The following is a 12,794-nucleotide window of genomic DNA, read 5'->3' as shown; positions in this document are numbered from 1 at the left end:
TTTCAACAGGAAGGAGTAGCAAGTTATGAGGTAGCCAACGCCAGCAAGTTCTACCTTGTGCATCAAATATCAGGAGAAAAATAGTTCCAGGGCAAGATTTTCTCTTCAAAATGTACTGACTACCAAATTTAATGAGTTTTGAAGCAATTGAATACCAAGATCGGAATGTTATTTCATAAGGGATAGAGCAAAAAAGAAGTACACATTTTGAAAATCCAGGTGTACAAAACGTGCATCCTCATGTGATCTCTGTTACTCATTTTGTGCCCAAAACCTGATAGCAGCAAGTCATTAGCTACTATTTAGTGGTCATATGGATTTTTGTGGACCACATATAGTTGCCCTAGGTTTTTCCAAGATTTGGTAATGGATGCATTAGAGGAAATTAAAGGGCAAAATGTATGTCTGAAGCGTCCTTTAATCTTTTAAACTCTCTCCAAACTCCCAAACTACCACACTCCAGAGGCCAATAGGTATACTTAATTTTTAAATAAGTACCTGAACATCCAACCATAAAAGACTGACATAGTTTAAGTTCAAGTGATACTTTAAAAATGGAAAATATAAGAAGCAATAATATATTTAACACAGTATTAAGTATTGCAGAGTAATTTCTGGAAAATTCTTGTCCTTTATGAATTTGTCTACTGTTTTTAAAGCCATTCAAAATTAAGGCAATGGATTCTTTTAATTTAATTGCATGTTGTGTGTAGAAATACATTCACTTCTCTGGCTGGAATTGGTTGCCAATAAATAAATAACTTTTACAAGAAAAGATTTGAACAATTTATTCATATAGTGCAAAATTGTAAGGATACAGTACATTCCTCTGTTACCTTTCATGATAGGTAAATAACTAAGGCAATTTAATTTATATTGCTAATTTCTGGCTGTTTGCTGCCCAATATAAAGTGTCAGTAACTAGTTTCTATATCAAAGCATCCAAGATCTCTGTTTTCTCCTTTTGAATGAAAGGGGAACTGAAAAAACTCTGAATGAGTAAAGCAGGAATGACCCAGGTTCCCTTTTTGCATATCCCGGATTGCAAACATTTTTTCTTGTAAATGTGTGACAAACTGTCAAAACAGACATCTTTTGGTAGCATGATTTTAGAAGAGAGGGAAATGTTGCCAAAATGTCAAATGTCAAAATGTCTGTTTTACATAACCAACCCCCCCTCCCCCAGAGCAAAAAAAGTCAACTGAAAATGTGGGCATCTCTCCACAGTGATATCACCAAAAATCGCAATCACACCTCCTGTGATCTATATTTTAGCAGACCTTTGGGATTTGAAGCTAGTCTTTATCTCATTCCCTCTTGAGAGTGAATATTTGTCTGAATAATTTATCCTCATTGTTGGGAATTTTATTGTGATTCTATCTATAGAATTCCTTTTAAATATTATCTTGATCTTATTACTGATCTATATAATCTTACCAGATCTATAAGCTATTCAGAGTTATCTATGACTGGGGCAATATTTAAGCCTAATAAATATAAATATGTGTATGCACACACAAACAGAAGCTTCTGGAGATACACACACAAACACATGTATATGTTTATATATATATGTATGCATAAGTGTAAGCCCCAGCACAAAAAGATTATTTGTTTCTTAGGTAAAAGAAAAAGATAATTACCTGTATGAGTTCTAGGTGGGACATGCCTTTATTAGCTGCATCCTGACATCTGGAAACCATAACTTCGGGAAATATTGATTGCTATGATAGGGAAGAAAGGAAAGCATAATAAGTCATGCATTTGGACTGTCATATACTGTATCATGGTGTTCTTAGAATAGAATAGAAGAGAAGAGAATAATAGAGTTGGAAGGGACTTGGAGGTCTTCTAGTCCAACCTCCTGCCTAGGCAGGAAACCCTACACCACTTCAGACAAATGGCTATCCAGCATCTTCTTAAAGACTTCCAGTGTTGGGGCATTCACAACTTCTGGAGGCAAGCTGTCCCGCTGATTTATTGTTCTAACTGTCAGGAAATTGCTTCTCTCCCTGATTACTTTCCACCCTTTGTTTCTTGTCCTACCCTCAGATGCTTTGGAGAATAGTTTGACTCCCTCTTCTTTGTGGCAACCCCTGAGATATTGGAACACTGCTATCATGTCTCCCCTAGTCCTTCTTTTCATTAAACTGGACATACCCAATTCCTGCAACTGTTCTTCATATGTTTTAGCCTCCAGTCCGTTAATCATCTTTGTTGCTCTTCTCTGCACTCTTTCTAGAGTTTCCACATCTTTTTTACATCATGACAATCAAAACTGAATGCAATATTCCAAGTGTGGCCTTATCAAGGCATTGTAAAAAGGTATCAACACTTCACCCGATCTTGATTCTATCCCTCTGTTTATGTAGCCTAGAACTGTATTGGCTTTTTTGGCAACTGCTGCACACTGCTGGCTCATATTTAAATGGTTGTCCACTGGAGCTCCAAGATTCATCTCACAGTTACTACTATTGAGGAAGGTACCACATATACTGTAGCTTGCATTATGTTTTTCTTGTCTAAATGTAGAACCTTACTTTTTTCACCATTGAATTTAATTTGGTTAGATAGTACCCAATGTTCAAGTTTGTCAAGATCCTTCTGTATCTTAAGCTTATCTTCTGTAGATGTTGGCTATTTCTGCCAGCTTGGTGTTATCTGCAAATTTGATGAGTTCTCCATTTATTCCCTCATCCAAATAATTGATGAATATGTTGAAGAGTATTGGGCCTAAAACAGAGCCTTGGGGTACTCCACAGCATACTTCCCTCCATGTAGATGCAGTTCCATTGAGGATTACACATTGAGTGTGGTTGGTCAGCCAGTTACGAATCATTCTGGTGGTGATGTTGTCTAACCCACATTATTCTACTTTATGGCCCAAGGTGGCGCAGTGGTTAAATGCAGCACTGCAGGCTACTGCTAGATCAGCAGGTCAGCGGTTCAAATCTCACCGGCTCAGGGTTGACTCAGCCTTCCATCCTTCCGAGGTGGGTAAAATGAGGACCCAGATTGTTGGGGGCAATATGCTGACTCTCTGTAAACTGCTTAGAGAGGCCTGAAAGGCCTATGAAGCGGTATATAAGTCTACTGCTATTGCTTCTATTGCTATTGCTATTGCTATTGCTTCTATCTAGTAGTAGATTATGGTTTACTTTATCAAATGCCTTACTGAAGTCCAAGTAAATTATATCGACAGCATTCCTCTGGTGACTAATTTTGTCACTTTGTCAAAGAATGCAATAAGATTAGACTACCATGATCTTAAACATACTGTTTTAATGCCAAAGGGAAAAAGTGGTATGAGTGCTATAATGTGGATTTATTTTTAGACTTCTTAAAAACAGTTTATTGTGCTTATATTTGAATGGAAACCCCTACTAAAATTGTAGAGTTTGGCTTTCAAGTTTCCACGAATGTTATTTTATATTTGCTCTTTTGGGGGGAATTGGATATTTTTAGGTCAGTATTGATTCCTGTTGTCTACCTGGACTAGAAGGGATGCGGTAGCTCAGTGGCTAAGATGCTGAGCTTGTCAATCAGAAAGGTCGGCAGTTTGGTGGTTCGAATCCATTCCATGCACCTTTGGCGTTTAATCATGCCTGCCACATGGCCACAGAGACGACTTTGGACAGTGCTAGCTCTACAGCTTTGAAACGAAGATGAGCACCACCCCCTAAAGTTGGGAATGACTAGCAGATATGTGCAAGGGGAACCTTTACTTTTACTTGGACTAGTCCCTTCAATTTTTTTTGCCATTTTTTTTAGAAGTGATTTATTTTTATTTTAATAGCATGGAAGCTCACTTGGGGGGAGGGAGGTAAATACATTTGCTGGAATATAGTACACATGTTGCTTGTATTATTATCTCTTCTTTGCTTTAGTGAAACAGTTTTCAGTTTCTGTACTGATCTATTTTCTCAATATAATAGTGTTACAAGACAAGCAGTTGTGGATTACTGGTGATCTATGGACCACAGCATGGGAATCATTATTTTGGGGATTAACATTAGAGATGTGAAATACAGAATTTTTACTAAACAATAGCATCAGGAAACACTATTTCATTTCTGAAATTTGGAATTGTTTAAAAATGAAAAATGAAATAACTACAGGAATAAAATGATGCTTGTTGCTACTTTTAAGGTTGTTCCAACTTACTGGTGAGCTCTTGAACAGCTCATATTTAGCATAATTCTTCCGGAAGACAAACCGACTGTCACCACCCACAGGCCATGTGGCCTGAACCTCTACCACGGACTCATGGTCTTCTAAGATCCGCTCTGGAGAAAACAGTGGGAGAAAGAAACACACTACATTAACATCATATCTACATTCAGAGGTCTTTTAAAATGCTAGACGCATATAGATAAGCAACTCGAAAAATCTGTTAGCCATCATGTTCAATTATCTGATCCCACTTTGTAACCTCTTCAATCTCTGAACATTTTAGATTTCAGGTAGAGGAATCATTTAGGAGTTTTGGTTTCTTTTACATAGAAAATAGATAGTTTTTACTCCTTTATAATCTAATTGTTTATGTCCTAGGAATTATTTTATATGGTGAAGCATCTTTTTACATGGGGCCAACCTATGTGAGAATTAGGGCCCCCAAAAGGCGAACACTTGGGCATACTTGCTTCTCGTTGCAAAAATTTCATTTTTATTTTATTATTTTCATTTAAAACGTTTCTGGGTATATCTGACAGAAAGTGTGTTTGTGGATATGAATGCATGTACATGCACACATATACTCGCGGACTGGACTTTCTTTCTTTTCCTCCTCACCCAGGGATAAGTGATGATAGACCTCTACCAGAGACCAGCAGTCATCATGCAAAGAATGGGTTTTCTGCACCAGCATCTCACAAACATGACGGGCTGTGGTCCCTGCTGTGACTTCCAAAGAACAGCAAGTGCGATCTTCACTGTAAACTTTTACTACCTGTGAGAATAGAAAAGGATCAGAGAATAAGCTCAAACACTCACTAGGACTGGCCTGTTCACTGCCGTGAGCAAAGATAGAAGAACAACTTTTAAGAATTCTTACGCAAATACACATACAATTCATGTATTCCAATTTCCTGGTTTTTCTTCTCCGAGTTTTTCTTTTTTAAAAAGAAAACTTCTGAAAAAATAACAATATATAATAACTTATACTTCATTCTTTGAAAATGGTACTGCAGCAAAAATATAATACCCACAAAGAAAGACTCTGAAATATATGTAAAGAAGGTTAATGAAGAGCTTAGTGAAGAGAATTTGCAAAAATGGCTAAATTGACTTGATTGATTAGGAAAAAGATAAATACATTTGTCAGTGACTGGAAATCCTTCATGGACTTTTTTCTGAAAATGGAAAGAAGGAACTTGTAATTTATGGGTTTCACAATTAGAAAGAGTAGGATATGGAAAGAAGGGAGCCATGATATAGCTATACAGAGAAAGAATAAAATGTAAATGCATGTATAATTGCTGGAAAGAAAATTGGAAGTCGCTTGTTTATATCTTTTTTCTTTTTATTTCTTTTCTGTATTTTCTCTTTTATTTTTTTTACTTATTCACTTATCACTTTATTTTTTCTTTAAATTCATAATGTTCAATTTTTTCCTGCTTGACATAATTTCTGCAGTCAACTATGGAAGAATCCATCTAACTAATGTTTCCCAAATTAATATGTAAAGTGACACATATTTATTCGCAAAGAAGTTCTCTGAATTTTGCAATGTAGCTCTCAACAACAAAATGTGCATATAGAATTCTATAATGGGGAAAACACATACTAAGGAATAATACAGTGAGAATACATGTGCCTTGTTGCATGGACATCTCATTAAAAGAATCATAAAAACGTAGATTTCAACAGGAATGAATATGTGGTTCAAAAATATGAAAGTTGAAGGAACCAAAAGAGGGTTATCTATTTGTCTTTAGCTATGATGCCGATTACATGGTTGTCCATTGAATAGTTATGACTATTAAGTTCAGTGAATAGCAAATTTGCAATAAACTATTGCACCAAGAAAAGTCCCAGAGCCCTCAGCAATGTAGAAGATTATATCAGCTTATTCAGAAAAGAGAAGGATAAATTCTTCAGAAGATGAAAGTTAGGGGAAAATATTTTTGTTTATCCATATACTATGTTTTTCAAATGTCCAGATTGTTTCATAAATCTCATTTATCATTAGCTATTATAACCTGATTTACAGGTGTATCAAAATGACCTATTTGAGGCTTACACACTTCCATTTATCATGCATGAAGGCAACAGCCAAGCAAAATAGGGAAGGATGTTGTTTTCCTATCTGCTACATTCCTCCTACATGATGGAAACAAGATGGCTAATGGCTGGTACTGGTTGGCTACTGATGGAAACAAGATGTTTAAAAGATGTCAAATGACCAGCACTGATTTTATGTTTTATGAATGAGTCAGTTCTGAAACATATCTGCTACACTTCAGTTATTCCACAAGAGGGGGTAAATCTATTATTTAAGTAACAGAATTCAGTTATACAGATTATGCTTAAAGATAATTGAGTATATATTGTACAGTTTATTAAATAAGATTATCCAGAACAATTTCTCATAATTATTTAGCCCTGTATTCCAATTCCTGATGATGAAGGTGAAATGCATTATAAATATACTGAGATTTTCTCTTTATTGTTATTTTAAATAAACATATTAAAAAAAACCCTCTTAAGACTTATTTTAAGCTCTTAAAAGGGAGATAGGATGGGATATGTTTTAAAGATTCTTCCACAATTAAATTCAAATCTCCAAATTATTTAAGATGGGAAAAAAATAACAAAACTTCTGAATCGTGTAAATACTCAGTGCATATTTTTAAATATATTTTATGTCCAATTAATTATATTGTTTACGGTTTAACTTTTCTATATTTGTATTTTTGTATAAAAGCTGTTAATAAAGGAGGGTACTTAGTCCTTCTAAAGAACTGGATTCTAGTTATCTAGTAAGAATCCATGTTCAAAATGTCAATAATTGAATTATCAGACTATCATTATTATTTTCTTAGTCTCATGTTTTTCCCAAAACATAGGGAGAGAAAGAGGGAAGGAGGGAGGGGAAGAAAAAGAGATATGATAGAAAACTACCATTAGTTGGGAGTTTTGATGATAGAAATAATAATAGCAGTGTTTTAATGTATTCCCCACTCCTCCTTCCACGGTCCAGGTGTGAAAATGTCCCTGTTGCCATCATTAAGCATATCCATGCAATCACAGTGTCCCACAATCTCATGTTTGCTATTTGTGACTTCCTACAAGCTTCTCCATTAACTTTGCTTGTTGGAAACCAATAGTGAAGGTCACAATTGGCAATCACACATGACTACAAGTTACTGCAATGTCATAATTGTGAGCCAATTGTCCAGTGGCTGAATCATGATAATATGTCCAGAGCAGGAATGCTACAACAGCCACAACTATTGAGAACCAATCATAAATCCCCTCATTCAGCACCATCATAACTTCAAATGGTTGCTAAATGTGTAGTAATTCAATGAGACTAGCTGTATACTCTAAATTTTGTAGGTACATGGTAGTTAATTTTCACCAAGTATACAGATCAGTGGTGGGATTCAATATTTTTTACTACCGGTTCTGTTGGCTTGGCTTTGTGAGCATGGTGTGACTTGGTGGGCATGGCTTTGTGGGCATGGCAGGGGAAGGATACTGCAAAATCCCCATTCCCTCCCCACCCCACTAGCCTGCTTTCCAGCTCCATTCTCTTGTTCAGGGCAACAAAAGAAGCCGGGAGGCTTGGAGGCAGTGGGAGCGTGGCCAGCCTATTTGCCAGTTCTCTGAACTACTCAAAATTTCTGCTTTCAGTTCTCCAGAACTTGTCAGAACTGGCTGAATACCACCTCTGATACAGATCTTTTAGTTATCAGCCTCAGATGCAAATTATATTTGGCCAACTTAAAGGATTGTAGGAGGCGTGATGGCTCAGCAATTAAAGATGCTGAGCTTTTCAGCTGGAAAACTGACAGCCTTTGTTCGAGACCTGAGCGCCACTCAACGGGAAGAGCTCCCATTCCTGCCCACCCAGCAGTTCAAAAGCATGCAAATCCAAGTACATTAATAGGTACTACTTTGGCAGGAAGGGAACAGCATTCCCTGCACCTTTGGTGTATAGTCATGTTGGCCACATGACCACAGAAAATGTCCTTGGACAATGCTGGCTCCCACAACCAAGAAATGGAGATAAACACAGCATCCTAGAGTCGGACATAATTGGCAGGAAAACCTTTACCTTTTACATGACTATAACTGTTAAGGATTGCTGTCAACACATATAAAGCTCTTGAAACATATTATATTATATTATTATATTACAAGATCATTCTTACCTATTAGCAGAAAGCCTGAAAATATCAATAAATATTACAAACTCTTTCAAATTAAGTGTATCTCATTTACGTCCCTTATTTCTAGAAAGATAAATATCCTGCATCATTATTCCTATGTTTTCCCCTTTGTTTTTATATTTATATTATTAATTCACACAAACATAAAATCTATTATACTGTGTTTTTGCAAAGTGTTCTGGGCATCAGCCAGTGGAAATCTCATATTTAATTTTTAATGCTGCTTTTGCTATTATGATTTCTGTTGATGTTTCTGTTTATAACACTGCACAATGTGGAAAACAGAATTTATACACCACTGATATGATTGCTTCTATAAAAAAATCCCATTATCATCCAGGTTTTAGGGGAAACAAATTTAGATTTTGCTAAGTTCCAAACCAGTGAGGGCTGTACCAAAGGGATAGCTATAGTCTTTTGGTGAGTTGCTTTTGCACAAATTCCCAGAGGTATGCCACCAAACCTGTAACAACAGCAACACTGCACATTCCTTGCAAATATTTAAAATGAAAGGCATCCTTCTTGCAAAAACTTGGCAGCTATAAAAAGTAATTTAAATTCCAATATTAGATTTGAATAGCTATACTACATAAGTAGTGGGTGCTATGTCTTAGTTTATTACATTAGCTAAAGGTATGCCTTTAATTGCACCGAGATCTAGAAAATTATTGTTTAAATTAGCATTGATGGCTGGAGGTTAATAGGCAACCAATGTCCACTGATCCATGCAAAAGCAGGCTGAGAAACATTTAGAATAAAAACAAACAAATAAGAAATAAAGTGGTTTTTGCCACTAGTGCAAAGCACTAATCTTTGGAAAGGAGAGATCAGGCACTTACAGAATGTATTTATTTATGAAGGCTATAATATATAAGCTATAAAAAATAAGTAACATCACTGGATGGCAGCAAGGATTTAGAGTTTTCTGTGTGAATTGGCTGCTATCTAGTGGGCATCAGCTATTTGTAGCCCAGATATAGTACACCTAACTTATTTTTTAATAATAATTTTAAAATTATTGCCATAGGTTATTACAACTTTAATAACACCTTGATCAACAGAAGGCATTGAATAAAAGGCATTTTTGGTTTTGGTTTTATAGTTTGCAGTTTTAAAAAATCATCATGGGTTAAGGGGGGGAGGGTGTAACCTGTAACTTCCAGAAGGCTACTAAACTTAGCCCCCCCATTGCTTCTAGAAAATTGGAGTTGCTCCCATTACTTGCAGAAATATTTGGAGAATTGCTGTTTTCCCATTGCTGCACTGAACACTGCAAATGAAACGTCTCTTAACACAAAAGTGTAGGGTCAGATGAAAAAGCAAGAAGAGTTTAGTTTATAAAAATGTATGGTCACTGGTTGCTTTCAAAGATGAATAATAATGCATGGTGGCTTTATCACATCTTGTCTGTTTCTTAGTACTTGGAAATAAAAATATAGAGAATGAAATTAATGTGTTTCTGAATTGTGAAAAAAATAATCTTCAGTGTTGCTTTCTAAATTCAATCTGGGGCTTCTTATCACAGACAACTTGGCCGCTACTTTCCATGCTCTTCTATATTCCATAGTAAGTTACTGTACTACAATACATGATATATGGAGTTTCCTGTGAATATTGGTTAACTTAATATGTCCTTTTTTAAGAAGTTAGTACCCACCCTTCTCCTAGAAAAATGAAATATCCTGAGAAACTTTGAAAGGGCAGAATATTAAATTTTCCTCAATAAGAAATGGAGAAACATGTTTTAGGTAGGAAACAGACTCACTCTTAATAGCCCCCACCTTTGTCAATGGGCCATTAAAATACCTGAGCCAGGTATTCTATATAACAAAGAACTTCCCCCCTTCAGCTCCAGGGTGATGGGATTAAGGCATGATAGTTTTAACCCTTTACCCATCTCACCACAGGGCACCTGAGAAGAAGCAATGCTCAGCCAAACTTGGACTCAAAACAGCCTAGAGAGTTGCCCCTGCATGGCACCATGGGGGCTCACCGACAAATGCACACTTGACAAAAGCGCGCCGACAAAACTGCAGGGAAAAAAGCGCGAGTTCGAAATCGCGCCAAAGAATGAACACAGAAGCGTGCCGACAACAGCGCACCGATAGAAGTGCGCTCTAAACCTAACCCTAAAGGTAACCCTAAAGGTAACCCTAAACCTAACCCTGAACCTAACCCTAAACCTAACCCTAAACCAAACCCTTACCCTAACCCTAAACCTAACCCTGAACCTAACCTTAAACCTAATCCTAAACCTAACCCTAACCCTAACCCTGAACCTAACCTTAAACCTAATCCTAAACCTAACCCTAAACCTAACCCTGAACCTAACCCTAACCCTAACCCTAACTCTGAACCTAGCCCTTACCCTAATCCTAAACCTAACCCTGAACCTAACCCTAACCCTAACCCTAACTCTTACCCTAACCCTTAACTTAACCAGTTCACCGACCCTTACCTTAACCGTAATGGCGCTTCTGTCGGCGCTCTTTTGTTGGCGCGCCTTTGTGGGCGCGCTATCGATGTCGCGGTTTTATCGCCGCGGTTTTGTCGGCGCGCTGTTGTCGGGCGCGCTTTTGTCGGGTCACGCACCATGGGAGTCTGGCAACCAATCAGAATATAAGATCAGGATCAGAGGCCAGAGAGGGCATAAAACCAGGAACTTTCAGCATCTCACTCTCCTTTTCTTCTTCACCCAACATCTGGAAATATGTGATCCCCCTTTACTGTTCAGGACCTCAAGCCATGTTATCCTGTCCAGTGTCCACCATTAAATCACCTTTCCAAGCAGCCTGCATGTTTATGATGTCTTTTTCCTCACTTGGAGCTGAACCCAAGAACCCAACACTTTTAAAGGCAGGGGAAATGAAATCAGTTCCCACATATTAAATGGAGCTAAATTATCATTTAAAATGGTCAGCTGGATCAATAACTTTCACTGAAAGCAATGAATCTAATCAGTTACAATATAATTTCAAGAATTCTTCACATGTTAACACTTGAGGATACCAGTCTGAGGAAGGATGCTCTATTTATCAAAATTACTTTGTAAAATTGAAAGAAAGACTAACCTCTCTCCATGAAATAATCTAAATTTAAAATGGAAATGGCATTCTTAATTGACTGGGAATCTTATAATGGAGATAAAATGAATTTTAAATTTTAAGCAATACTTCTTTGGGGTACATCTAGAAAGTCCTACAGAGATGATAGTGACATATTCACAGTAAGTGAATATAGGCTTTTTCCTATCTTTCTTGTTCTTTTTTTATTCTGATGTCTCTTACAGTTCATCATAGTATTGCTATTTATTGTGATACAAATATGGATTATTTTATTGAATAAAGACATATATTATTACAATATCTGTTAGCAATTATAACCAGGCAGCAAGAATAAGATGCTTTTAAAAATGTCTTTGATATGAGCACAGGTAGGCTAGCAGACCAGCTGATAGTAGATTATCAGATTATTTGTTAGCCTGCCTCTGCCTCACATCAAAGTCCTTTTTTAAAAGCATATCTTTAGATAAGAAACCAAAGAGACATCAAGTGGACTCCAATACTTACAAAGCAGCTGGAAGCCTTCCATCCCATAATTAAAGACTCCCAGCCAATGCTCCCAGGCTAGTTAAACAAAACCTGAGAATCCTGGCAACAATTTCTAAGGGAACCAGCTTTGCCATATCTTGTCCCATGAATCCAAAGCTGTAATTTTCCCTTGACTGTTCTTCTGTCCAAACTTTATGGAAGGGGGAAAACAATGGATAACACTGAATGTTATAGATTCAACTGTCAGCTCTTGAGAACAGAGCAAGCCCTGCAATTTAGAGTCAGATTATGTTGCAATGATATTCTAAAAAATAATCATTTTGATGGATGATTGGATGATTTTTTTTTTTGCAATATGGATAGCTGAAACATGGTTAGCTAATTTGCAACTCACTGTGTTAGGATGGAATTTAACAAAGAATTTAAGGGAACTTTTAGAATTATCAAGAAAACAGAATTACAGTATTTATTTTTCTGAAAAATAAGGAAATATTACAAGAGCTCTCCAGGTTTCAAACTCAAATTAATATGCTAAAGGATTTGTTTAATTAAAAATGGTTGATGAAAAATAGTGTCTGAATTCATATGTGGCATGAAACAAAATAAAAAGAAACACATTTGCACAACATGTGAATCTAGCCAATTATAATACTTGTCAGGTTATTTAGTTATAAATCATTCTTACTGTGGGCAAGTAGGCAATTTTCACTTAATTTGTATACATGACTGCCCCCCCCCTTTTTTTTGTAATCCTGCCAAAATGTACCTTGGTACGCTTTTCATCATCTCTGAATTGCAAGACTCAAAAACAACCTCCCTAAAACTGGTTCCTTTCATCAAAGACCAT

At 36.5% G+C, this 12,794-nt stretch overlaps 1 protein-coding gene across 4 annotated transcripts in view; it reads right to left on the bottom strand.

The window, feature by feature from the left end:
- The window catches only part of GRB7 (growth factor receptor bound protein 7), a 53,396-nt gene that overhangs the window by 10,288 nt on the left and 30,314 nt on the right, over nucleotides 1-12,794 (bottom strand). For 3 of the 4 annotated variants that reach the window (XM_032238143.1, XM_032238144.1, XM_032238142.1), the window contains 3 exons: nucleotides 4,792-4,948; nucleotides 4,165-4,286; nucleotides 1,644-1,724 (listed from right to left, as the gene is read on the bottom strand). In XM_032238143.1, the coding sequence (XP_032094034.1) occupies nucleotides 1,644-1,724; nucleotides 4,165-4,286; nucleotides 4,792-4,948 (360 nt within the window). Of the gene's footprint in view, nucleotides 1-1,643; nucleotides 1,725-4,164; nucleotides 4,287-4,791; nucleotides 4,949-10,854; nucleotides 10,875-12,794 lie in introns of those variants that run through there. The other variant, XM_032238145.1, reaches the window with a different exon arrangement.

The sequence above is a fragment of the Thamnophis elegans genome, chromosome Z (genome assembly GCF_009769535.1).
Source record: "Thamnophis elegans isolate rThaEle1 chromosome Z, rThaEle1.pri, whole genome shotgun sequence".
Taxonomy (NCBI): Eukaryota; Metazoa; Chordata; class Lepidosauria; order Squamata; family Colubridae; genus Thamnophis; species Thamnophis elegans.
The sequence above is the reverse complement of the archived record's forward strand: the minus strand, read 5'-3'. Positions and strand labels throughout refer to the sequence as shown.